The sequence below is a fragment of the Amblyomma mixtum genome, chromosome 3 (assembly GCF_055824585.1).
Source record: "Amblyomma mixtum isolate Tamu chromosome 3, ASM5582458v1, whole genome shotgun sequence".
NCBI lineage: Eukaryota > Metazoa > Arthropoda > Arachnida > Ixodida > Ixodidae > Amblyomma > Amblyomma mixtum.
Window position 1 is genome coordinate 175,910,869 of NC_143014.1, and position 27,969 is coordinate 175,938,837.

Below are 27,969 nucleotides of genomic sequence, written 5' to 3' on the forward strand. Positions count from 1 at the left end.
TTTCTCAATCCTATCAGCTCGTTGGGAACTTAACATGGTGATAAATAAACTTAACACGGTGATAAATAAAGAAACATTAAGCTTCAGATGTAAAACTATGCTGCGACATACTTTTCTGGAAGGGGGGGGGGGGGGGGGGAGTATGTAGGTTCTGGTGCAAACTTTTTAATAAGCAAACCCAGATAATACAATAATAACTAATGCATATAACAAATATTTTCAGGCTTGTTATTAATGATAATGATCCTATTTTGGGCAAGCTACAACTTGCATTCTATGCCTCCTAACAGATCCACAGCAAACAAAAGAAGGTAATTCTAAGAACACAACTTGAATGAATGAATCAGGACCTGACTGGTTTTCATGGTGTTCCTGAAATTTTGTGCTTTTGTCGTTGTGTTTTGTTGACTGGGCTAACCTTCCACGCCAACAGTGTTGAAAAACAGAGGAGCTTGATAAGGCGTACTACAGACATGAGGATATCGCTTCGAATGGCTAGCATGCATATGATATCGCACTGCCCTAGCTGTTCTTTCCTGCCCAACTAGCTGTTCATATGCAAAAAGATGCCAACTTGTGCCATTGCACAACATGCGGCGGCAGTACACCAACGTGGTGGCGATTTGACGTCAACAAAAGCGGCCTACGCGACCTCTGGCGGACGGCAGCGCATAGTCGCACTCGGCGCTCACCCGTTGGCGACGCGTAGCACGCGCAGGCTGCTAAGCACTTCAGGGGACACGTTGTGTGGAAAGTACTGCGCAATCTCCGGCCGCCGACTGTCGAAACGCCGCCGCCGCTGTTCAGCGTCGTTCGTTGTCAATTCGGGTGCCGAAGTGGTCTCTCCTCCGGGACCCGCCCGCGGGGCCGCCACTGAGGCAAAGGCGCCTGCGTCGGTCACAGAGCACGTCTTGGAAAACGAGCTCGCTGCTACTGCTTCCGCGCACTGCTCCTGCCATCGCCGCTGCTCCTGAAGCATCTCGACAGTCCTGGCAGCGAGTCTGAGAGCATTCACAGACGCCAGCCGGAACTTCTCCAGTGGTCTGCTGCGGGCTCCAGCGGCCGAGTCGCACGTCTTCTCGCTTCCGCCGCTTTGCATCTCTCGCATCTGCACGCTGACCTGCTCAGAACCGTTGCCGTCCAACAGCCAAGAACGAAGCGTCTACCATCAGTCGATGAAGCACTTCTGGAAGGCTTGAGGTCGTCCTCGGTGACGCTGACTAGACCGCCGGCACGACACGACGTAGCTGCACGATCCACGCAGACGGGCCCGTTTCGAGACCGCAGCCTTATGTTCCACCATAAGCTCCAACCAACTCATTTGGAGGAACACTAGCATGTCAAGCATGTCACAGAAGCGAGCGCTCTCGAGCGGCAAAACCACTGCCAAACAATGGCGATTTCGTTTCACGCGCAAGCGTGATTTAAAACCTCGCCAATTGCGCAGCCGCCCATGCGTTGACAGGTACGCACCCTGTCCACATCAGGGTGATGCTCTGTCAGCAATAAACTTTCGTTCCATTGCGCTGACGCTAGCTCAGCGTAGCACTGGCACATCTCTGCGAAAATTACTCTACTGACCGCAGCGCGCACCGACACGGGTAATGTTTTGCTACAACACCCAACTGGAAGCGAGGTTGTTGTCGCTGTTTGTTGTTGTTTACCTAGGTAAACAACGAGGTAAAGAAGAAACGGCGGCAGTTCTTTTTCCTTTTTTTTTTTGTCGCCCAAGCTTCAGGGGATCCGCGCGTCGAATCTCCAACCACCAGGACGACGGAGAAGACTACACCAGCGAACGATTAAAGACTTGTTTGGAAATGCATCACGGGCCTCCAGCTAAACTCGAAAAACGAAGACTGCATGCAATCATTACAGAAGACGAAGATGGTACGATCGAAAAGTATCCCAAAGATGAAATGGAAGAAGTACAGGCGAGCAATGAATTTATAAGTTTTTTTTCTTTTTTTTTATCAAGTGATTTGTTTCCCATTTTCCTCACTCCCACATTTTTTTTCCCCGCCGTCTTTCAGGCCTCACTTTTCTGGCACAAACGGCAGTCTGAATTTATATTGCCTTGTCGAACCCACACCTTTTCCCGTTATTGCTTTAGCCAAGGACTTGAGGCCTTTTTATTTCTCCTCGTCCTCCAAATAATAATAGCTATAAGAGTCACGCACCAATGTGTGTACGACGCAAAGAGGTACAGTGCAGTTTAAAAACAATTGCAGCGTCGAAACCATGCAATCGCTACAGGCTTTCGCTGTTTGTAGTGCGTCCACTGAGCGCGGTTAATCATACACGTGCCGAAAACCAATGAAATAATGAGTTTATTAAGATAAAGAGGGCCTGCATGGCCTTTGTGTGGGAAAGATGAATTTGAATTCGGTGAGATATTGTTCTTCAGCATCTCGCTAGATCCATGTACTGATTTCATCGAGTTGCTACCACATTACAGGGCAAAGCTACATAGGCTCGTGAGTGTTTCGGCCGGCTCGTTGTTGGGAGTTACAGGGGAAAATACAGCACACTATATACGCAGCTAGTGCTTATCGCCGATAATATCTTTCATAATTTATATTAACCTCTGAAACTAATCGGATCACCACTGTCAACAAGCTTGGCCAACCGAAGCCACATGCAGCTATCACAGCGAATCTTTTATTTTTGCAGCGCCACTTGTACAAAGGGCTTCTTCGGGGTCTGTGACGTCCGCTGTCGACGTATATTAGATATGCTATCGTACTTTGCATCTAAGAACTGTTTCCTCGCATCGCTCATCTTCGAAATAGCGTGAAAAACGAAGACAACCTGTTGGCTCTTACAAGCGGGACCCACAGCCGTAACGAACTTGGGTGCAGTGAACCACGCCCTACACCGAACAGCCGCAGCTGCTGTGTGCCGAGCAGGACTGTGAGCACGTACTATGATCACCTCCAAAAGCGCGGGCTCACAGCGTCTGGCAGCCTCTCAATACATGCTATACAGGCAGCGTTGACAGCGCCGGCGAATGCTTGAGACAGTGGCGAAACCCTGCCTGGCCTTGATCGTGGTCTACACCAGAGCCGCACTTTGCCTCACATTCACACCACGCGAACAGTTAACAAAAGTTCCTCACACACGTGGCCACATCGGGCCATCGAATATATACAAAATCTACGCGCGTCCTGCAGTTAGCTATAAACGGGTTCCACTGTAGCGCATCGCGTACGCACGACCTCAGAAGAAGCGGTTGCGGAGAAAAACCTAAAGGTAGTGGAAGAGGGGGGGGCAGCACGCGAGCGGTAGACGAGACGGTTCCTCCAAGAAGCCGCTCTGCAACGCGGGCGCCGCGCAGCAGCAGCAAGACGGATGATGGAACGAGCGCACATGCACGAGGCCAGCGCGAGCGCGTCGGTATTTTTTGTCGCTCGCGCCCGCCGACCAACCGGCGGGGGGCTCAACGCGTCGGTGACCGCCGCCACGGGCGCCGGCACTGTCAGCGAGGCGGGCATCGTTTTCCGAAGGCGAAATCGGGAGCATCGAAAGTCAACCTACATTCGCACGGCTCCCCGCCTTCCCCCAACACGCTGCGCCCGCGAAGATGCTTTTGAGATGCCCTACGCTTGTCCCGCATTTATTTATCTTTTTTTTTTTCGAACTGCGCAGCACGGAGTTGCCTCAATTTCGAGCGGGCCTGCTCATGGTGCTCCTGACCCACGTGTGCCGCCGTTCAGCGGGCAAACGTGGGCACGACTGTCGCCGCACGAGTTGAACACCGTGCAAAAGGCGGCCGAGGCTGCCACACGACGAACCCCGTGAACACCTGCGCGTTCAATAAGGCTCGCCCACGACTAAGTTCGATATGGCCTATACTACACGGACGGACTCATCGGTTCTACATCCACTGATCCGTCGACTGGCTCGTACTGTGTTTCATTCACTGATTGAACCAATGACTGGTACGAAGACGTAACGATCGAACAGGCGGCTGGCTTCAACCGGGTGAGCGAATTGATCAGTTTAGCGGACGCGTCCAAGGACGGCCTACCAGCTCATAAACTCCGCCAACACAATGTAAGTGAACGTGTACTGTGCAAACCGGAAGCCCGAAAAGCGCAAACAACAAGAACGCGAAATCCGCGAGGATTGATTGGAAAGCGAGGGCACAGCAATAAAGAAGTCACGAGGTGTGCGCGGTAGCGGCGTTGCACCTGAGGCGTCCACATGCGCACTACTACCAGGCTGAGGCTTCTAGGCCACATCAAAGCCCTTCTGCAGTCGCGCTTCAAGCTTCAAGTGCAATGCCAAAGGGGCATATGTGACACACGCAAGCGCGCCCTCCCTTTTATGCCTTCTCAATGTGACATTGCCACGTCGTAGCTTTCTCATAGCAACCTCGGGTGTCGCGACAACGAGCGCAGCGCTCTCCGCACCCTTTCCCCTCCGTCGTCCCGGCATACAACGAAAGAAAGGCGTAAGGATCTTTTCTGTTTTGTTTTCAGAGCCGAATTTTGATCGAAACGCTGCGCCGGACTGACTGTGCCCTTCGTCTCGCTACACCAATCTCCGACACAAAAAGATGGAAGGCGACGACCGATCGAAGAGCTTCGGGTGTTCGAAACATCAAGGCTGCACGAAAGGCCACGAAGGCACTGGTGACCCACTGAACGACAGGCGAACTAAAAAGGTTTGGCCGAACGTTTCACGCAAGATAGCGATTCTCCTCCGGGCTTTCCTCTACTGCGACACCCAACTGTGCGTGGGGCCTCGAAGCAACATGCCGGCAGTCGAGGTTTCCGAGCAAAAGACCTCGCATGAAGTTCAGATGAAGTGGACATCATTCTTACGGCACAGTTGAAGTGCCCGCCAGAACGGAGAGGCGTTTACAGTGCCTCCATCTAATTCATCCGGGGCCGCAGTTTTGCCAGCCGTAGCCTTCCTCTACGGAAGAGCGCCTGCCAACGCAACAGCTTCGCCGGTGCGTCGCTGAAGCGAGTTCGTAGTTTCAACTTCGGCGCACTGGGATCCCAGAAAACAGGTTGCTTCGGAAGCCAATGTTCCGGACCGATGCACTTAGGCTTGGTGCAGTAGTATACGCTAAGCAACCGGGTAAATTATCACTTTTTACGAGCAAAATCCGAAGAAGCGGCTTTACAAGGCGTTTCATCTAATAGTGTCAGCAATGTTCAAATATAGGCATTTTTTAGTTAGACGAGCGCTATCTTCGGCACAGAGTTGCAAGCGAAACTTCAATAATATTGAACACTTATTAAAACTATTGCAGTCAGCCTCCTCATTCACAGAGAGGTTTGTAGCCCACCGTACTATCCATAACAGTTTTTAGATTTTCGAAAATGCCCTTCTCGTCGCCGCTGCAGCAGAAGTAATTTTGGGATCGCACACGGGCTAAACCGAAACCGCGCGCTTAGCGTGGCTTTAGCGCTCTCTTCGGCCGCGCGGTTTTTGTGTGCGGCCCCGACATTCCTCGCACTCCGCCAGCAACGTGAATGGAATTTTCGAAAATCTGAAGACCGATATGTGCATTACTCACGATGGGCTATAAACCTCTCAATAAATGAGGGCCTAACTGCAACGGTAAAAAAGTTGTGTATAAGATATTAAACTGCCAGCTGGACAACACAGCTTCATTCTGATGCCTACCACAGCTGACTATGCTATGCCGAAGCTTTTCTAATCTAAAAAGCCTATATTTAAAAGTTGCGACCAGTCTTGGGTGAAACACCATGACACGAGCGGTGGTGGAGGGCTATCGATTAATTTCGACCACCATGGGCTCCTTGACGCGCACATTTTGCATTTAAGCCCCATACAAATGAGACCGCCGCGCCAGGAATTCGAAACACCCCCCTTGGGCTCATCAGAAGAACGTCATGGCCGCTGAGCTACCGCGGCAGGTGCGGTGCGAATCGGTTCGACCGCCAACACAAGCAAGCCCTCCACAATGTAACACTACACTTGCCCTCGAGCCCTCGCGGGGTGCGCACGCGCTGCGCATCAAAACCGCTCTTGCAAAATTCAGCGCCCGACCCGACGGAAATAAGGGTCTAGCAGGTGCCAAGCACAGCTCTCAGCGCAGCGTCGTCTGCGAGGCTCGCGCTCCTACCGCCGTGCGGATGGAGCGCCGCAGGGCTCGGCCAGCAAGCGTGTGGCAGCTCAGCGCGAGCTGTCACAGCCGACCTGTCGGGGTCTCAGGCCGCCCGGCTGTCCGGTGTGGCTGCGATTACCATACTCCGCCGAGGGCCCCGCGGGAACACCGGACCAGCGCCGGGCTGCTATTCATAGACCTTTCTTTCGTGTTCTCCGCTGCACGCACCCGCAGAGAAGACGACTCTTATCTGCCAGACCTTTCGCGATCCGCTCGTACGCGCAGCCGGGCCGACGGGCCGCGATCAGGCGCACCGGAGCGAAAGAAGGGAAAGAGCGCGCGGCCAGCCCCGCAACAAACTATATCGACGGGGCCACTCTGACCGGGCGAGCAGCTGCCGCTGTCGCTGCTCCCTAATCAATCGCGTTTGGCGCCGCCGCGAAGTCGTGACGGCCGTTCGATACGCGCACCGAAAACGGCGTCGAATGCGCGCGAGGGGCGGCCGGCGCGCGCGCGTACGGGCGTCGCTCGGGGTCATCATGCAAAGCGAGGAAGGACTGCGAGCGAACGCACCGGCTCCTGCTCTCGCGCGGTTTTTTCGCCCATTTCTTCGCGTTGCCTCCCGCTGACCCCCTTTCCATAATTCATGGCGCTATTTTGGCCAGCCTCCCCAGCGCAGCTGAGCTCGAGCGTTTTATTACCGCACCGCGAGCGGGCAAAAAGCGTCAAGAGCGAAGCCGACGCTATGTCGGTACAGGAAAAGGGCGGCCTGGTCTACACGTGCCGTTTGACTTGATGGCTCAGACAGCACGACATCGCGCCTCGTAGCGAGTGAAATCAATCGAGAATTCGTTGCAGCGTTTATGCACCTTACAGTTGCAGCTTTCGTTCAATCCTATTTTAGACTTTGGAACCTTGACATCAGCCCACATTTCTTTTTTTTTTTATGCGTACGTCAATATGGTACGCGCGGTAAAGTATGCTTCATTGCGCCAGACTGTATGCACATACATAACGCATCGTGCGCGATACGGTACACAGACACAAGCGAAACGATGTGATGCGGCGACAGCAGCATTCATTCATTACACCCGCTCGTTCATTAACAAGTTCCCGCGGAGGCACATTCCTGCGTGACAGAGGGAGGCTCACACGGACAGAGAATATGCCCGACGACATGAGCAGCAGAGGATCGGAGACACCTATACGCAAAAAGGGCAAGCCAAAAGGGGCCAAGCAAATAGACCCATTAAAAAATGACGGAACGGGCAGACTCGCCTAGTTACAGCTCTAACGACACGCCACAAAACAGCTCCAGTTACAACGAGCCCTGGGAACTCATTCCATTTACTAATGGTGCGCGGCAGTGAGCAGCCTTTCACAAAGCATGCAACCGCGCAGCATGCAACGCCGTCCATTATGCGGACAAGATATATACGCGCATCACACACGTCGCATGAAGTGTACAAATTCGCTCCAGGTCGCTCCTTCCTGAGGTCAACCTAATTGATTTGGCTAGTCGCGCCTTCAACAGTGCAGTTGAAATTGCAATTATTCAAACCTCAAACAGGCTCAAGAGAAATCAAGCACTGCGATGAAAGTTGCAACTTCGAAGCACAAGATATGCAAGCGCTCGCACCATAGGATATACCTACACACAAGAAGAACAAAGAGCCTACGCATGCTAGAAGAATGAGAGATTCTGTTCTCCTAGCTTCATCAGACCACTGTTCAAGGTGGGCTGATAGAGAGTTTCAAGGAGTCATTCAGAAATCAACCGGATCGTGACTGCACCCGCTCAAACATGCTGGCAAGCAGCGGTTGCGCCGACCTCAAAACACAGAATCACAAAACATGCGCCGCCGAGCGCTGAGATGATGCGAAGGACACGCCCCTTCCATGATCGTTACCAATTTCGCGCCGTGTCCTGATCCAAACAATCTTCACTATATACACCTGGCGGAATTTCCCTTTTCGACCCGGTTCTGATCCCTCCTGTCCCAACTGTCTTTCCTCATGCACTGTCACCCTGTCCACGCCCTTCATGCCTTTCCTTCAGCACCCCCCTCTCCCATCAGGAACGCCCGGCTGTCGTCGGCGCGGCTGGAAGACCTGTTCGCCTCGATCAACGAGGCGCAAGATTAACAAAGCGCTTGATCCGCACTCCTCAATAAAATTATTGTCTCTTTCTCTGTCCTGAGGTAGCGAAAAAAGAAGAAACAAAAAAGCTTCAACAACACAGAGCTCTAACCCCCCCCCCCCCCCCCCCCCAAAAAAAAAAAAAAACGACAACCGGGGATTGCTTGTGACGCTGCATTCCTGTTCTTTAATTCAAACTGTGCAGTCGTCAGCGCAGTTTACAAGCTTAAATGAACAAATAACTAGACCTCTAAGCGAGCTGGCGACCGCTAACAGCGCTATCTCGCTTATTCTCGACAACCGCGTAACATTTTTAAGAAATATGGTTCAAGCCACGAGGAATGCCCTGCATACCTCGAAGACCGATAAAAACGCCTACACACAAACGGAAAAGGTTTCGACGTTAAGAACTGCGTCGACCAGACACGCGTTCGGGATGTCAGATTCTTTAACAATTTAACCGCGCACAGCTCACTCGGAGGAAGCAATCCAGGCCATAATTTCTATAAACTAATGAGCCAGAGTATAAAGCTACTGAGCTACTGACTACTTCACCACAGGGGGCTCCGATGATGCAATGGAGAGAGGCTGTGTGTTCTAGGATCGCGGTTTCGTCAATTGGGAGTTTTAGAATAGGGTGACCCTATACTCCTAACCGACTGGGTCACTCTATATTCTAAAACTCACTATCATATAGAGAGTCTGCACAGTGCGTTCCGCTACCGCGATCCTTCCGTGAGGCGCCCCTTGCGCATGCGCGCTTCCAAGAGGCGCCAAATGTGTATGCGCATATGTCCCTGAGAAGGCGCCGGCGCACGCCTGACATTGCGCAGGCGCATGTGGGTCCCCGTGTGAGCAAATCACGGTATAGCCACAGCGTACGAGATTGATCAAGTACCCTATAGTATAGCGGAGCGCTCATCACGCTGCGCTAAAGCTCTCCTTTATTCACGGGCGTCGTAATCGCGATGGCAGCGGTCAGCCGACCAATTCAGTAAGTTAATTGCGCCCTGCAGCGTCTGGCAACACGGCGACAACGAAGAATTGCACGCGACGTTCTCGTATCATACTGGCTTTTCAAGGCAGTCGTAACAAAAAAAAAAAAAATAAAGATGCCTGAAAAAGTAAGGGTCGCACGTTCTATGCAGAAGATGCGCCGGCAAGATCGGTCGGTAGGAGAACGGGGCAGCAGCTTCCACCACCAGCCTGTCACAGTACGTGCATGCACTAGTAACGTTGGTGCATGCATATGTAGGGCGTCGTGATATACACGAACCACAAGTAGATGGCGCTATTCGCAGCGGTTGCATGCGCACTTTTGATAATGGGCGCCAAAGAAAGAAAGAAAGCCCGCGCACTGAGACAGAGGTGCGTGTCCTGCTTTCATTTCTTTATCCCCCCTCTTTTTTTTTTAATTTTCATTTCTGAAACCAAGATGCGCTTCTTCGGTGCAAAACGAAAAAAAGACTTTAGCTGATTGCGCTATGCCTCCACGAAGTCACACTGTCTTTCGTTCGGTACGTATACTATAAACCTAGCAATAGTCAACATCGTAGTCAGTGGAAACCCGGGACAAATGTAGCCGAAGGACTGAAATGCGCCAACTCCCCGTGTGGCACGCACGCGACGACGACACTCCGTACAACGCGAACTGCACGCTACGCCCGCTCACAGCGCAACGCAGTGGGGCAGATGGGAGCATTTCGCCGTTCCCCGCGCAGCTCTTCAGGCCGTCGGCCATGCACAAGGGAGGGTAGGTGGAAGAGCGGGGGGGGATGCCCGTTGAACGTTGCCGTGCCTTCCTCGTCCTCGGGGTCGCCCGACGCAACCAGGAGGGGGCAGCGTACCTTCCACTTGCGCACACAAGAAAGGCGGACGATGCGCTCACATCCGGGTTAGCGAATGGGATCAACGGCCCCAACGGAAAGAATTCCCTGCGCTTATGGTTTCCAAGAACCGCACCGCCGGAGAGATGTCATGAAAAGACAAACGAAGAGGAACCCGCACCCTTCGCCGAAAGAAGAAAGGAAACAGTAATGCCGATAACAAAGAGAAAGCCTCTTCCCTGTGGCCCGTTTTCTTCTGTGCGTGGGCCGTTGCCCGCTGCATGCACCCAGCGCACCGTACCGCCGGCTACGCCGCTTTGCCATTGCCAGCCATACGCCATTACGGCAAACGACTCAAGCGCCGCCATTACCGTGCAGCACGCAAAGGCAGAAGGCGGTGTACACGACGGCGAAGACTACGTGCCCCTCGTTGCCCATGTTGCACAAGCGTAGTACATATATATATATATATACACACACATCCGTGTGAGCAGCGATGCTGCGAGCATGACGCCACACAGGCGCTATTACGTGGTACTAGACTTTTTTTTCCCCTTTTTTCCAGCCGTATGCGCTAGGCGGAATCGCAAGCTTCCGTGGCTTATGCACTTGCCCAAATAGCACCTACACGTGTATCGCACTACGAATTTCGCGTAAACTAACTGGTTGGTTCTAAGCTTCAAAGCAAACTGAGCACCGAGAATCCACACCCTGCAGAGAGGTGCAAAGCGACCGTGTTTGACCTTTCAACGGCGGTTTTCCGTCACCGCAACGCGGCAAAAGTGTTCCCTTTTTTGACACTAGAAAGTCACTGGATAGAGTCTTGAATCGCAAGAGAGCTGCTAGAGTATTTTGACGGAGAGCGGAGACAGCTACGCATGCGCAATGACCACTGAGCCTGAGCAGAGGGCAATTAAACCGGCTGGCCTGGTAAACGTCGCCGGTAGTAGGCCTAAAGCGCTCTGGTAAATACCTACACGTATCAGCGCTCATACGTATACACGTATGAGCGCTCGCACAGTGGTCTGTCAGCAAGTTGTTTTATTTAACCTCATGCACACACCTGTTCCGCATTTCGGCATCGAAGATCACGCTCGCTTTCCCTCCTCCCCCTTGTGACCCAATCATCTCCCCGTCAGAAGCGTAGGTGGTCGTGACTCATAAGAAACCGTTACACACTAGCCATCGCCTGCGCAAGCATAACGCTAAACGTGGAATCGAGGCCTTGGGGCACAGTATCCGCACCGCGCGGCTCGACAGCCGCCTTCTGCCCCCGAAGAAAACACAAAGAGCAGAGAGTCTCTCTTTACCTCTCCTACTTCGGTGCATTCCTATTTCTACACGCAAGCCGGCGCCAGCAGTCACCAGGCGGAATAGTCCTGCGAATGAGTTCGGAAATAAGACTTCCGCGATCACTTTCCCTCCAGCCGACGTCTTTCTTTCCCAGAGTCCTGACCACGCGCACGGTGCGGCAATCATCAGTCCCTTTTGATGCTCTTCACTTTTAGTTCGAGAAACTGGCCTTCCGTTACTTTTCCCACAACGTCACCAGATACGGGCATCATTCAAAGGCGCTGCAAAGACATGGCACGCTTACGTGAATCGTTTTATCGTATACCCACCAGGAAAGCGGCGCCATCAAAGTGATCGCACTGCAACACAAAAGCGCCTCCGCGGCAACTAGATGCCGTTACAGGCAGAGAACACTGTGTTCTCTACACATGCGCGAAAAGTGCGTGCGATTCGACAAGTGAATTTGCTCGACAAGTGAATTTGAGCACAGCACGCTTATTTCAACAAAATCACGCGTTTCTCTCGTCTTAATACGCTCACTGGGGCCACGCATCGGCAGATTTCGTCTGTCGTACCCGTCTGCTCGACAAGTGAATTTGAGCACAGCACGCTTATTTCAACAAAATCACGCGTTTCTCTCGTCTTAATACGCTCACTGGGGCCATGCATCGGCAGATTTCGTCTGGTGTACCCGTCTGCTCGACAAGTGAATTTGAGCACAGCACGCTTATTTCAACAAAATCACGCGTTTCTCTCGTCTTAATACGCTCACTGGGGCCACGCATCGGCAGATTTCGTCTGTCGTACCCGTCTGCTCGACAAGTGAATTTGAGCACAGCACGCTTATTTCAACAAAATCACGCGTTTCTCTCGTCTTAATACGCTCACTGGGGACACGCATCGGCAGATTTCGTCTGTCGTACCCGTCTGCTCGACAAGTGAATTTGAGCACAGCACGCTTATTTCAACAAAATCACGCGTTTCTCTCGTCTTAATACGCTCACTGGGGCCACGCATCGGCAGATTTCGTCTGTCGTACCCGTCTGCTCGACAAGTGAATTTGAGCACAGCACGCTTATTTCAACAAAATCACGCGTTTCTCTCGTCTTAATACGCTCACTGGGGCCATGCATCGGCAGATTTCGTCTGGTGTACCCGTCTGCTCGACAAGTGAATTTGAGCACAGCACGCTTATTTCAACAAAATCACGCGTTTCTCTCGTCTTAATACGCTCACTGGGGCCACGCATCGGCAGATTTCGTCTGGTGTACCCGTCTGCTCGACAAGTGAATTTGAGCACAGCACGCTTATTTCAACAAAATCACGCGTTTCTCTCGTCTTAATACGCTCACTGGGGCCACGCATCGGCAGATTTCGTCTGTCGTACCCGTCTGCTCGACAAGTGAATTTGAGCACAGCACGCTTATTTCAACAAAATCACGCGTTTCTCTCGTCTTAATACGCTCACTGGGGACACGCATCGGCAGATTTCGTCTGTCGTACCCGTCTGCTCGACAAGTGAATTTGAGCACAGCACGCTTATTTCAACAAAATCACGCGTTTCTCTCGTCTTAATACGCTCACTGGGGCCACGCATCGGCAGATTTCGTCTGGTGTACCCGTCTGCTCGACAAGTGAATTTGAGCACAGCACGCTTATTTCAACAAAATCACGCGTTTCTCTCGTCTTAATACGCTCACTGGGGCCACGCATCGGCAGATTTCGTCTGTCGTACCCGTCTGCTCGACAAGTGAATTTGAGCACAGCACGCTTATTTCAACAAAATCACGATCACGCGTTTCTCTCCTCTTAATACTCTCACTGGGGCCACGCATCGGCAGATTTCGTCTGTGGTACCCGTCTGCTCGACAAGTCACTAAAAAAACAATTCCACAACCGCCGCGGACGTGCTCTTTCGCTTGGCGAACAGGCGGCGGCCACTCCGGGCAAGGCTGCTCTAACGAGCTGGGCGGTTGCGGCGCGACAGCGTAGCTGTAGGCGGAGGAGAATGTAAAAGGGAGAGGGAACAAATAGTCTGGCCACACTGGGTTTTAGTTCACAATCTGGCAACCTTATAGCCTGGCAACACTGGAAGTCGCGCAAGTCTGGCAACACTATAGTATGGCAACACTGGGATAGCCATAGAGTTTCTTACTATTACCTAGAGGGAAAGCTGGCAAGCCGTCTATGGGAGTTTGCATGGAGACCCCACGTGACCACCTCAGCCACCATGGGCGCTCAAAGCATCATGGGGCGGTGAGCTACTTGTTGCGGAACTGTAACTTTTGGCCAAAAAAAATAATAGAAAGATAAAGCTGTTTCATAGCTACAAACGTCCTAACATTCAATATCTTGTCTAATGATTGCAACAAACGAGCAGAAAAGCATTTAAGTGCAAAGTTTGCCTAAAATAAGACATGACTAGCTTTCCTATTGGCCAAGTGATGAACACTAAAAAAACTAATATTTCGTAATTAACAGGCGCACTTTTAAAAGTAAATATGTTTTAAAAAAAAATGTTGTTGCTTAAACACTATAAGAGGTTTTTAATGGCATTTCAGAAAAGTGAAACCTTTTATTGGCGTCGTGTGTCGTCGCGTCTTCACTACTATGGCTTTTGCACACTGCGTTCGCGCGAAAGTCGTCTGCGCACACACGAACTACGTTTTCGGAATGAAACGCCTTAGTACTGCCACTCTGTGTTCCCGAAAAACTACGACTGTGCCGCAACAAGTAGCTCACCGCCCCATGATGCTTTGAGCGTCCATGTTGGCTGAAGTGCAGCGCCGCCAGCTTTCCCTCTAGGTAGTAGTAAGAAACTCTATGGGGATAGCAGACGGCGGGTACGTCTCACGAAACTCTGTCAAGAGCTAAAGTGTGTTCTTGACTTAAATAATAAACCCTGGGATGAGAAATGTGAAAGAATATGTCATTTTTGAGGATCGCTGACAAATACTGAGCTGCTGCTAAAGGTAACGACTGCGATACAAGCAAACTTCTTTCCACAACCGCTTCGCAGCTGCCGCTGGCCGGCTCGCCTGGCGCCCGCTCGCTTCGCTGCCGAAGGCGTCGCGGAAATTGACCATATTGGGTGCGTTCCAATACTCCCAAGTAGACGTCTACTTAGACGTCTTGCCGGACAGCGGCCATTTTGAGACTCGTTCCAATTTTCACGAAGCCGTCCAACAAGACTGCTTCGCCGAAGTCCACATCGATGCAGGCTAACTTCCTGTCTAAAGATGGCGGAGCAGTTGGTGCAGTCTGGTGCAGTCAGAGCTGAGTGAGCCGTGCTCTTGGCGGGCACTGGAGCCCGGAGACGCACCATCTTTCAAGTGTCAGTCATTCCGTTAATTTGATTTTTATAGGAACTGGTGGCAAATAAAGCCGTCTTTGTGGACCTACGATTATATTTGTGAATCGAGCGAGAGGAAATCGTGCGGGTGAGATCGTCTGCTATGCAGGTGAGATCGTATGCTGAAGCGGTAGCGATGAACGCACCATTATTGCAGAAAAAATAAAATAAAATATGAACTAGCAAACTACTAACAGCGCGGTTTTAACTTGTTTTATTAAGAATTTTTAAGAACATAGGAGTGCAACTATTCCCAAATGTTAGTTCAGTTTATATGCCGCAAGGTGGCGCGTGAAGTAGACACGTTCCAATATGTAGACATGTAGACGGCTTCCTAGACGTCACACTAGACGTCTTGTCGGACGTCTAGAGAATTGGAACGCACCCATTATTACTTTATTGTGAGATCATGCTGTTGACAGTAGAGCGATGTGTGGAGTAGGCCTTTTATTATAGCTCAGGCGACTTCCGAAGCGCCGGCCGCTGCGGCTTCGATACGAAAGAGGCTATAGGCCTAGCGACGACCACGGCAGCCAGGCAGTAGCAGAGCTCGTCGCCCAGAGCGCCCGCGAGCGGTGCCGTTGCCGAAAGCTCGCAACATAAGCAGGCATGCTTTGTCGCTGCTCGAGCAGACTTTCTGATAACAAGGCAATCTTGTATTTTCTTGGGATATTTGTACACGATCACAAGCAGCGCTGAGGCACCGCTGCACGGCGGCGAAGTGTGACAGCGGTTGTGGGCGGAGCTTGGGTAGAGCGGCGCAGCGATGCTCACCGCTCCGTGTGTCCCTGCTTGCAGTGGGATGGCAGATCGCACGCGACGATCGGTGCGGCGCGTCGGCGAAGTTGTCGCACATGTGTTCCCTGCTTAACGCTACACGCTAGCCGTGGAACCTGGAAACCCCTCCGCTTCTAAGCCTAGGGTTGGCGACATAAATAGCGACATAAGCTGAACAAAATGTGCGAATGTGATAAATGGCGCAACGTTGCGCTAAATGCTCGCGCTTGGCGCAAGCGTGCATACGCTTATGGTACATAGCGTTGATTTATACTCTTCTAACCATACCTGTGTACGCCGAGAGCAGACGACACGCAGACCACGACACACTGGCCGAACGGACAGTTAAGCGTGGGTGCGTGTTGGTTGGTCTTTCTTGGCTACGGTGTGACCATGCCACTAAACTGAATCGAATTATCTGGAGTTGAAGCGAAAGAATGAGGCGAGCTCTTTCTTGCCAGATTATGTCCACTCCGTTATTTAGAATTCACGTCGCAGCCGGGGCAACCGCAGACCAGCAAAAGCGGAGCTCATGCTAGAGGAAATCTATCAGCAATGGACATGGGCCAGCTTAGTCAGCGACACTGAGCTCCCACTCTGTCCGTTGTCACTCGCCTCCTGAGCCTCCACTTCACTTACGGGGCGTATTTGAGACAGCGCAACCAATTAAACGGTTCCTCGCTTAATGAGTCCTGCGAGGCGGGAAACTTAATTCGCGCACAGCCCTGGCAGCCTCCTGTATGAAGCTCGACATGCAGTGTGTGTCCAGAAGCATCGCAAAACGTCACAATCCTACCACTAACGGTCACTTCTCTACTGCCGAACTCTGAAAACAGCATGAAAAGAAAGTAAGGACTGCAAGAAAAAGTTATGTTTCCGCAACCCCCCCCCCCCCCCCCCCACACACACACACACACACACAGAGAGAGAGAGAGAGAGAGAGAGTGACAGAAGCACGAGCGATAAAAAAAATCTATAGGGCACTATGGCAGTCACCCTCGGAAAAAAGTTTGTCTCGTTCGGAAAACTTTATTGTGCACTCAGAGCTGAGAAACAGGGGGCACCTGAAGTGGAAAGGTGACCCTTCCGATCAATGGAAACGCTAAAAAACAAACAAACAGAATGCGGCCGGAAGAAGGGCGTGAAACCGTGCACACGGCTCCTCTACGCATGCATGCATGGCAAAGACACGACGGAAGAAGCGTGGCCCGATCGGGGTCGGCAGGCGTGCGAAGTGAGACGAGGACGTCTCCACGGGGCACGGCGTGGGAGGGGCCTTCCGCGTCCCGCCGTAACAACGCCAGGCAAAAAGAGGGCCGCGTGGCGCGGGCCGAATCGGCCACCACAGAGGCCTGCGCAGGGAATTACGCGCCGCGGTCTGGAAACAAGGGAGCGGGCGAGAAGGGGCCGTGACGCCAGACGAAAGCCGTCACGCAAAGCAGGGAAGAAAGACGAAGGCGGCCGGCAACTAGGAAGTGTGCCTGCCCCACGCTGTGCTCCCTTATTGCCGCTCGGTGTCTCTCAGAACCACGCGCACACAAGGTGCCACGGTGCGTGTTTTCACGCCCGCCTTGTGCTAGGAAAAAGCAAACATTCACCACTGTTTAAAGCGATCATTTCTGACGGCCGAAGTCATTTTCCTTTAGCGTCCACTGCTGATCCTCGTTCATTGTCACAACAACAAAAAAAAAAAAGCTAGCAGGAAAAAAAATAGCGCCGGTTTTAGCTTAACGGCGATCTACCTGCCTTATACGTGAGCCCTAACCTTTCTCTATTCATGTTTTGCATTAGTCCATTTAAAAAAAAAACAGTCCATGAGTACGCCAAGGTCAATGAAAAGCTCGCAAACGCGGTCAAGAACAAATTGGCAACGACATCAGCTTGTTGGCTTTGCGATTACAGCGCGACTATGAAGCGGGCGGAAAAAGAAGAAAAAAACTATTTACCATTGCTCAGAGAACACAACGCCTTCTTTATAATAAAAAAAATGGTGTGGTTTAGCTCTGGTTAATTAAACCTGGTTGGTTGCGAAAGCAATAGAATGTTACGCTTTTCACGACGTTCGGCCCGTTGTTCTTCTGTTTCCTCGGCTCGTCTTAGTCTCCTAGCTTCATTCTGTATAGCACGGCTGGACTCACGTTCTGAACTTGAAGTGGCTTGCTTAGCTGCTTCTGATTCTCGTCGTTCTTGCAAACGCTCTTCTTCTTGTTCCTGTGTTTCCTGGGCACGTTGTTTACGCTTGGCTTCATTCCGTTTAGCTTGCCTAATCTCAGCTTCTGAACTCGATACAGCTCGTTTAGCTGTTTCGGCTTCTTGTCATTTCCGCAGTCGTTCTTCTTCCGATTCTTGGGCACGTTGTAACCTCTTTCTTGTACTCTTCCTAGCTTGCTTGGCTGTAGCCTTAAGGCCGGTTCACATGCAAGCGACTGAGCGATTGAGCGGCGCGTCGCAGCGAAAATTTCCAACCTGTTGAAACCTCGCCGCTCGTCGCAGGGACGACTCAAAACAGGTTTTTCCGCCGCGGCGACAAGATTCGCTAGCATTTTCGCTGGCATGTGAAACAGGCTTTAGAGTTAAAGGGGCTGTGAAACACTGCTTGGGGGAATACCGGCTATACTTCAGGTGGGTTCTTTATGTCACACAGATGCTGACTTAAAAAGAATTACAGGAATCGATGCACAGGAACGGGAGTTATTCAGTGAAGAAATTTTAAAATACAAGCAAACAAAACGCTTCCCTCAACTCGATTTTGGCGGGGCTTCCCACTCCTATTTCGCTCTCCCAATGACGGCACCTGGTGCAACCAATCAAAACAGCCAGCCAGAGCACGTCGCGGAAGTATAGCGGAAGTTTGTACTCCATGGTTGCCTGCTCTCTAACTCGTTCTTGCTGAAACTGGCAGCGTTGTTTCCATGCCAGAGCGCCCCTGGTGGTGTATTTTTATTTTACTTGCTTTGCAGGGCTTTTATCTAAGACAAACAAATTGTTTTTGTTGATCTAATATAAAACGCAGACAGGTGACAAGATGTGTCTATTTATTCACAGTATATTTACTGTTTGTCCGGTTATCAAGCTCGCGCCAGGTGATGTCATATCCGCTGCTAAAAACCCGTCACTGTGTGGCGACACCATCAGAGCCATGAAGTTGTTTTTGGGAGGACATTAAAATATTTAAAAAAAAACGGAATGTATGCGGTATTACCGACGCTATTAGCACCATTATAACTCACTGTATGCAATCAACAGGCAAAACAGTTAACTAAGATTGTGTTTCTGGGCCCCTTTAAACTGTTCAGAAGCAGTAGAGCAACTATATTCAGATATACTCTTCGTCGGTGACTTCCATCGCGAAACTCCTCCTGGCTGCGCTGGAGAGAGCAAGCTGACGTCACACTATCTGTTAGGCGCGGCAGTGGCTCCTCGAGGAGCAGGGGGGTCCACGGACCACGCGACGAGCGGTTAGACCTGGCGTAGTATTGCTCTCGCAATAAAATAATTTCGCTTATCGTTCGCAGCCTCTCCAAACAAGGGTGCTTATGCCGCTAGGTGCCGGCCGCTCTCGGTAGACTGTAAAAGAAGAGCGAGTTGGTACCGGTTCATTATGAAACAACAGCGCGAAGAAGACGGGAACAGAGAAGACGACAAAACGAGCCCTGGGTATACTTTACTGCAGAGAAGGAGACGAAGAAAAAGAAGACCTTGTCATTTCGTTGCGTGCGGCTGCTCGCTTTGCAGCAGCGTGAATTTGAAGTGTTCGACGACCTTTTGTCCTCGTGCAGAGTTATTGTAGACTACATGCGCATTTTTTTCTTTTTTTTTTCACCGTAGTATCCACAATTCTTGTCACAGGTTGTCAGGCAGTTACCCCGTGAAGCGCTCGAAGTGATTCGGGACGAAGAGTGCACGACACGCCAGGAAACGGTGCTCCATATATCAAAGTTACAAGTGCTCTATTGGCACCACATTGCGCCGGTAAGGTACTGTTTACTTAGTTCTTAGCTCTCATATTCCCTAGTCACCAGGTGCCTAGCACAGCCAGAAAGCTGTCTTAGAACGCCTCAGCGGGAGATGTGTGATGAGAGTTATTCGATTGGAATGATTGCTTGTTATAGATCGGCCGAAACAGCTAGCTTTAGTAAATTATGATTATTTCCGGGTACCTACAATAAGAATAAATGATCGTACTGTGTCGATGATTCGGGGTGAAATGGAATGATGCATGAAAATTGTGTTCACGTCGAAGAAATGGCCATCACGAACGAGTACACAAGCAGAGATTTTATTGGCGGTATTTCAGTGCGGACGCTCTTCGAGCTGGTCCAGCTCTCTTGCTGGCCCCTGCACATCTTCATGGTTTCCTTTGCCCTGCCATTTCTTTTTCCTTCACTGGCTGGGTATCCTGCGCTGCATAGTTATGCAGGTCTCCCAGCCAGCGGTGTTGCTTGTGTCCAGTAGTCTTCTCACCCGCTTTCTCGTAGGCGTACTTTAGAGCCGCCTGAATGACTTTTGCCTTGCTTTCCAGTTCTCCTGGAGTGGGAAACGGGCGGCCCTCAGAGACCGTCAGCTTCTTCCACTTCTTGAATTCCCGCTCCGTAACCTCTCGGTTGGAGACAGACCCAAGCCGTCGGATCTTCTCCTGCCTTCCATGCTTTAGGCGAAGGACTTTGTTTGTGTGGACGAGCCCTAAGGAATGGACATCAGCAGTCTCCACCACATCGGTAATCTGCATCAGTCTGTACACAGGGCGACCCTTCCTGGAGCCAACGCGAACACGGACGAAACTGCCAATCACCGTTGTGGCGAAGGTCGGCTCTTGTATCCAAAGCTTCATCTGGTGACGTGTCAACCGTATCTTGTTGATTTCTTCTTTTGAGGCAGCCTTCTGTGGCTTGGACTCATTTTCAGCATGGGGCGAGAATGAAGAGGTCGACTGTCCAGGCTCCGAGGTCGTGTCGCCAACAGCCCGCCCAGCTAGCTCGTCGTCTCCGTCATCGTCGGAATAGACGTCACTCACTCGGAGCTTCTTGGATGTCTTCACTTGGACCTCCACCTGAGATTTCTGTTTCTTCTCTTGTTCTTCCTTCAGGAGCAGCTTTCGCTGCTTCTGGCCTACAGCTTTGAGACCTCTGGTGGTCCGTGCCTTCTTGACGAACTTGCTTTTGCGCTGCCCGACCATGCGACTCCACTCGCACCTGTAACTGGACGACGGGCCCTCTCCACCTTTGCTGCCCCCTTCTTCAGTCTCCCGCAACAGTTCGTACATCTTGCCAAGCTTCGTCTTTTTAGGCTCAAAGCGTGTCTTCGGGCGGCCTCGTTTCCCGGCGCGGTTCGCCAGCTTCTCCCGCTCCCGTTCTTCATCGGCCATCAGTGCCCGGCGCACCTGGTCCTCCTCTGCAGAACCGTCATAGTTGCTGCTGCTGCTGCTGCTGCTGCTACTGCTGCTGTCATCCGCCGGCGCTGGCTCGGACGAGGCGCTGCTCTTGTTTTCAGCTCCGACTTTCGAGGAGCGGATTTTCTGAGCTGTCTTCTTCGACAGCCTGCTTTTGCAAGACTTGGCGCTCCCACAGCCGCGATCTTCATCGCCGCTGCGTATGGCTCCTCCAGAACTCTGGCTCCCCCCAGGCTGGGATTGCTGCGCTGATGTCTGCGGCTCGATATTCCTCCTTTTGGCTAGCATCCTTAATTGGTTATCCAAGTCATCGGGGCTGTCACTCTCCCCGCTGCTGGACTCCAGCACTACCCGCTTCTTACGCTTCGGCATGCTGCGCCCGACGACACAGCGGCAGGGGTCAGATTTGCGCAAACTCGAGTTTCTCGCTCACGTCCTTCGGCTCGCTACCGCCGCGCTGTCGGTGAAAGCACTCAGTGAACCCCAAGAGGCGGGATCTCGGTCCTGGACACTCGCGCCTACAGGCCGCCCACTGCCCACCGTCCTTCCACTGCGCAAAACGAGGCGATGCGTTCCCCGGGCAGAGCTGAAGCTTCGTTTTTTTTCAAGGACGATCTCATATCTTCTTCTTCGCCGTCTGCGGGAAGCGCGCGGCAGTGTGCCTCACAATAATTTGTAATTTTTGGCAAACGCTTTTTGCAGAAAAATACGTAGCCCTAACGATCGCACACGCGTAATCGACGCTCGTCAAGGCGCGTCCGCGGGTTCCGCCACGGTCGAAACGATTGCAGCGATCCTGGTATCACTGGTAAACGCAGCTGAAGTTGAATAAAAGTAAAATTTATCGACCACAGTAGATAACAAAAACATGCTTATGAACAAAATTAGAACCAGCTATAAGCATTAAAAAATAAGATATCAAAGAAATGATTTGCGAAGATGACACAGCGCGTCCGCGCCGCCAGCGCCGCCAACGCCGCCGCGAGCAGCGCGCAGACAGAGAACTACCCTGTCAAGGGTAGACAACGCTTCTTCGGTGTGCCTGCCCACCACAGGTATTTGTGAATTCACTGCCTATCATATCCCTCTTTGCGTAACATGTTCACAAAACCGCTAGCGTACTCCGTGCCTTTGTTTTGGTCGCCGTTGACCTTAGCGATTTGAAATTGCCGATGGAATACAACAAAATTCCCCTGGTCCGGTTTACTGCAGCGGCTTTGCTTTTGCGAGATGCGTTTGATAAGTACATTTAGGCTCATCAAAGCAAAAATAAGGGGCCGTGTTGCAGTTTGAGATGGCCCGACGCGGCATCGCCTTTGTTAGGCGTGGGACCGTTTGGTTACTTTGCTTACTTACAGTTGTGTGTGTGCCTCACTGCCTGGCTTAAACTTGTGTTGCACTGCCTTTAAAGAGTTAATCCCCTCAGATTTTCGTACCCTCAGAGCCTATTTTGTACATGGTTATTCCAACTTGCGTGCCCTATAACGTCGCAAGAGGAGGGGGCAATATTAACGTTCAGTTTGTTTTAGTTTTTATGGAATTTAGTGCTTGCATATATATTACGTACGTGTTCGTGCGTGTTTCCTGCAGCTGCGATGCGAGCGCGGCATCCAAAATTATTGCGCAGGCCTCGCTAACACCAGTAGGTTGGGGCAGCGCGCTGAAAGTCGAAAGCGCGACGTGAGCTGCTTACAGAAAGGCCGTCGGAGTTGCTTTTTAGATGCACAGGCAGCTTTTATTTGCGATATCCGTGCTCAATTCCCCAGTGTACGTGCTTCGCGGAAGCGTTGCTTGATAAGCGGTAACCTTGATATTTCCACGATGGATATTGACAGGTCTGTAATAGTGTACAAGTTTCACTTTAATGCAAAAAATTATTTCTTGATTCTCCCATTTGCATAACTCATACATTTCATGAAGATATATTAAAGTGTTCAGACAGAGCTGTGTAAATACTTAAGCTGTTTATTGTTCTCAGCGCCAAACATACAGTTATAGGCATACCTTCAGCCACTTTGTTCAAAAAGTTTTCAATCTGCTGATAATGCAACATATGTAAAGCACTGGTGATGCCAGTTGTGTCACAGGCATGTTTGCATTAATGTGACTCATCTCAACTTTCTTGCATATCAGATGAGAGAAATGTGCCAGGACAGCGTAGGTATCACATTAATCTTCCAGACGGGGGTAGATCGAGAAGGGCAAGTCAAGTTCAGCAGTGAATGGAAATATGCCATGCATAGGCAGTTGAATTGGGAGGCATCCCCCCCCTGCCACCTGCACTTGATACAACACCCCTCAGCTGCAGCTAACAAAAGCATCCTAAGCTGAAGGTGGGTGCAGCTTGCCTCTCCACAGACTGCATTGGGCATGGCACCACCAGACTTGATGCGGTGCATGTAAACGATGGCGCAGCAGCTGAACGAAATACATGAAGAAATACAGTGTGCCACAGTCGTATATTTTGTAAATTTGGTTTATGTAGCCAAGCATGAGCTAATATAAAAACCATTACTTTACAAGGGTTGTTGCCTTTTTTCAATGTTTCACGAAATGTTGCATGGTGGAATGCTTTCTTGCCACGTTGAATTTCTGAGGTTGTGAATTTGTGGGCCTTTGATGGGAAAATTTTCCGACCACTACATGATAAACTTCACCTATGAATGCTCATTTCTGTCTGGGTATATTCATCACTTCAAACAAAAAATGACACGGCACTGCATGGTGGACAATTAGTCGCCCTGTGATGCACCCTAAAAGTAATTTGTGTGGGATCTAGGTTGCTCTATGAGGATGACAAAAAGAAGTCTCTTTGTTTTCTTTCTTATTTTTTTCAGCTGAAGCTGGCCCAGTGGCATCAATGGTGCCAGAGAGGCCAGTGTTGTACAGGCAACGGTGACACCTGCACCAGAAATACCAAAAAGAAGAGGGAGGAGATGCACATTTGCGTACACCCCTCAAATCCTAAAGCAGATTGAGAAACTGCATTCTCGAAGCAACAAATACAGAAAAGCACTGGGCCGGATTAAAAAAAGGCATGAAACAAGGCGAGCAACACATCAGGAGGCTCTAAACAAGCTCGAACTGCATTTGCTACAAGACCTTTTTTCAGATCAGGAGTTGATCAAAACAAATGCACTGATCAAAACAAATGAAACAATTCACTCTCAATTTGTTCTTTCACTACCCAAAGTCTTATCACTTCTTCAGAGAAATGCTTCATTTGCCGCATGTCAGGACACCGAGACGCTGGCTAGTAGACATCCCTATGACACCTGGTGTCAATCCAGGACTATGAATGCAATAGAATCAATAACAAAAGATTGGCCACTGCAAGACAAAGCATGTAAATAGCTTTGAAAAGAAATTTGATGTATAATCAATCAGAAGATATTCTAATTGGTTTCATAGATGATGGCAATACAAGGACTTCTCGTATGGCAAACACATCTCTTGTTATGGCGGTGTCTAGCATATCAAGAACTTGCATTCAGTCAGCAGCCTTTGCAGCAGCCATAAAACATCATCAGCTCTTGCAATGTGCAAGCTGCTATTAGATTTAATTTAGTGGCTTGAAACTAAAGGTCATTTGGTGACAGCAGTCATCTGTGATCAAGAGTTCGACAATGTCAGCTTGTCAAGAATGCTCATCCATCCTATCTATGAGCCATATTTGAACACATCAACTGAACATCTCAAAAGCAGATTGGCAAAAAAACTAAACAACAACACATTTACAGGAAGCCCTCCACTGACATGAGAGTTAAGTATGCCACACAAGTATTCAGCAAAGCCATATCTATGGCACTCCTTACTCTCATCACCATTCAGGGGCTTCCTCTTGATGCCAAATTTACAGCAGAGTTCGTGGAAAGGGCAGATAAGCTTCTGTTGCGAAAGCAACACTACTGGAGCCAAGCTCGGCTTGTAGCCTTGCTCCTGTTGTGGACTATATTTATTTATTCATACTGCAGCCCATTTCTTTCTTTCTGGGCTATAGCAGGGGTGGGTATTACAGGTATAAGGTACAAAGGTGCCAGTCACCTGCAGGGCAACACCAAAAAAAAGCTGGTAGCGGCTTAACCTAGTTAAACCGAGTATACCTGCGAAAGCAGGCGCTCATTCTTCAATTGGAGGGGGCACTTAAACTCCACCTTGGGGCTGTGGCATGATATCTTTAGTGGGTTAATGCCCATGTATGCTGAATTGGTAATTCCTAATTAAGATTCATAGATGGCGGCGAGTCCTCGTATACTACTACCAGCGCAGTGGTTAAGTGATGCGCACTGCACTGGCAGGTGGCTATTCTATCCCAGCCACCCGTCGGGATTTTGTGACCCATGTTGCTCTTCCCGAGCAACCTCTCGTGCAGATGGCACGACGCTCTTCTGAACTTACACAAGCTTACCCGAGTAACTTGTGTAAGCTTGGGTAGTAACTCAGGTTGCTAGGCAATGGCACAAGATCGTACGTGCCGTTTTTGCCAATATGCTTGTGATGTTAGCTTGTGGTTTGGTTTAGCTCGTGCCGGAGGGAGCCGGCACAACGCCGTCATGAGCTATGAAACCCAGCGCCCATGCGAGGGTGGCGAACTCTGGGTGTGTAGGCGGCAGCGGCACGGCGCCATCTGTTGGGGTGCAGCTGAAGCGGTTGCTTGGCAACGGCGACTCAAGGTCGTTTGGTAGGTGCATCGCCACAAGCATACGTGACGAGCAGAGCTGGGCTCCAGTAGTGTTGCTTTCGCAACAAAAATATAAACAAGCAAATACTACACGCACGCAAGACCAAAACACGCACACAGACATTCAAACAATACACTGACTAGCTTCAGTGCAGTCAAGAAACTTATTCAGAGGAAATGCGCGGGTGCTGCCAGAAAACGAGTCCCAATCATCTATTGTTCTAGGGAGAAAACTGCATTTAAATAAGTTCGTCCGCACGTAGAAATGTGCATGGTTAGCGGATGGTAGCCCCTTGATGAGGATGGTTGGGCAAACGTTAGGTAAGACTTTTTGCGAGAGGCTATCATGAGAATTAATAATGCAATGCAAAATCAGTACGACGACGTTCTGAGAAAGGGGTATAAAAGTGCGGAAGAGGGAGAAAAATTACGGCCACACCATCGAATGATGAAACAAGCTGCTTGCCTCTGCACAGCCCCAAGCTTCATGATTTCGAATGCCGAGTTTCAGCAGCAGACCACACATGCATATTCAAAAAGAGGGCAGCCTACAGATTTGTACATGAGAAGTTTTGTTTCTTTAGGAGCCTGAGACAGCATACAATGTAGATATCCAAGTTTTTTCAAGGCTTTACCATGAATTGCATCAATGTGTTCAGACCATGACATGTTACTCGTAAAAGTTACTCCAAGGTGCTTGAAATTAGAAACTCTGTTTATTAATGACCACCTGAAAGTGTAGTTGTAAACCAAAGGAGTCTGTTCACTTTCATATGGTGAAAATGAGGACAATAGTTTTCTGTAAGTTTAAACTCATCTGCCACTTGTCGCACCAAGCACAGAACTTTGAGAAGGAGTCAGTAAGGCGGCTATGGTCCTGGTGGTTATTAATGGGACCATACAAGACGCAGTCGTCTGTGTAGAGGCGAATCTGAGATGTGTTGTTGCACGGAAGGTCTTTTATATAAAGCGAAAAGAGTAGCGGGCCAATAATAGAGCCTTGGGGGACTCCAGAAGTTACATCGATGGCAGAGGATTCAGCGTTGTTAAAGGAAACGAACTGTGAATGCTGAGAAAGGAAACTGGAAATCCAATCAACTAGGCGAGCGTTATTTAGAATAGTTTGTAGTTAGGTACTGTGTCAAATGCTTTAGACAAGTCTATAAATATGGCGTCAACTTGACCACCAAGATCCAGCCATTGATAGATGTCAAGCGTAAACTCCAGCAGTTGTGTTATTGTGCTAAATCCTTGTCTGAAACCATGTTGAACAATGGATAATATATTATTAGATTCAAGGAATTCCATTATGTGCTTATGTATAATGTGCTCCAAGAGTTTACAGGACTGGGATGTTAGTGAGATAGGCCTGTAGTTACACAAGTTCTGCTTATCCCCGGATTTAATTAAGGGTAGTACCTTGGCTAACTTCCAAGATGTGGGGACTATAGAAGACGACAACGATTTTTGAAAAATAACAAGGTAGCGGGATGTCCATAATGCGCAGCAAACCAGGAAAGAGTTCGATATTTTGTCAGGGCCAATAGCTTTTTTCATGTCCAAGCTCAATATCAAATTTAACACTCTATCTAGCATGATTATGATGTCATTCATGGAATTAGAAGGTGCAGCTAAGCCAAAATGTGGAACCACACTGTTGTCAGTAAAAACAGACTGAAAGTAAGTATTGAAGGCCGTGGCAACATTTAGAGGATTGGTGTTAGGGACGCCATCAATTGTAAAGGAATTCAGGGACAAGCTGTTGGGTAGGATAGACCTCCAAAATCTGCGTCGATTTGTCTTCAGTAATTGCTGCAGTTCTATGTGATAAAAGAAATCCTTTGCCGAGTTCACTTTCAGGTGTAGCTCACTTATGGTGTGCCTGAATCGTACAAGACTGGCAGTGTCGTCTGAGCGTTTTGAGTGTCTTAGTCTACTGTCATGACTCAGCTTGCGACCCGCGTTTGACCAGACGACGACCCCAAAGAAGCATGCCACGCTGAGAAAGTGCCTGCGGTATTTTCTCATGCTTCGCAGGTTGGGGATGAGCATTCCCGGCGAAGGACGCCCGGGGGCAGCGACCGACGACGGACGGAACCAAGAGCGCCCGTTCGGGGAAATAAAGGGACGGAGCTGAAGGGATTGCCTGTTTCCGTCAAGCGCCAACCACCCCGTAGACAGCTCAACACCGCAGTTGAGGCCCGCGGCATCGCAAGGACTACATGTGTTTTCGGTGACACGGTGCCGCTTGCAGCCCTGTTGCTGCTCTGCCAGAATTCACAGTGGACTTGCAGTTCTCCTCTCCTGTTCCCATGGGTTGACTCTGCAACAGTGTCTCCACGTGCTACAGTACTGTGCAAATTTGATTGGTGCCCAAGTTGGAGAAATGTGCCTCATGTTTGATTGGCCCCCGCCTGATGGAGGGGC

General features: G+C 50.2%; 2 protein-coding genes, 1 long non-coding RNA gene and 1 pseudogene across 15 annotated transcripts in view; 2 read left to right on the forward strand and 2 right to left on the reverse strand.

The window, feature by feature from the left end:
• The window catches only part of Evi5 (ecotropic viral integration site 5), a 336,527-nt gene that overhangs the window by 48,875 nt on the left and 259,683 nt on the right, over positions 1 to 27,969 (reverse strand). The window contains exon 1 of one of the 13 annotated variants that reach the window (XM_089582020.1): positions 693 to 1,233. The exons of the other annotated variants lie outside the window; for them this stretch is intronic. Within the exon in view, the coding sequence (XP_089438146.1) occupies positions 693 to 1,108 (416 nt within the window). The 5' untranslated portion in view covers positions 1,109 to 1,233. Of the gene's footprint in view, positions 1 to 692; positions 1,234 to 27,969 lie in introns of those variants that run through there. 13 annotated transcript variants of the gene reach the window in all.
• LOC149352806 (uncharacterized) lies at positions 19,736 to 21,655 on the reverse strand. Its single transcript, XM_089582007.1, has one exon. It carries the CDS (start codon positions 21,231 to 21,233, stop codon positions 19,821 to 19,823), a length of 1,413 nt encoding a protein of 470 aa, XP_089438133.1. The 5' UTR covers positions 21,234 to 21,655; the 3' UTR covers positions 19,736 to 19,820.
• Positions 21,837 to 27,929, forward strand: LOC149352807 (uncharacterized). Its single transcript, XR_016290858.1, has 2 exons — positions 21,837 to 21,916; positions 27,580 to 27,929. It is a non-coding gene; the product is annotated as an uncharacterized LOC149352807 (long non-coding RNA).
• On the forward strand, positions 22,683 to 25,568 carry LOC149352808 (uncharacterized; annotated as a pseudogene).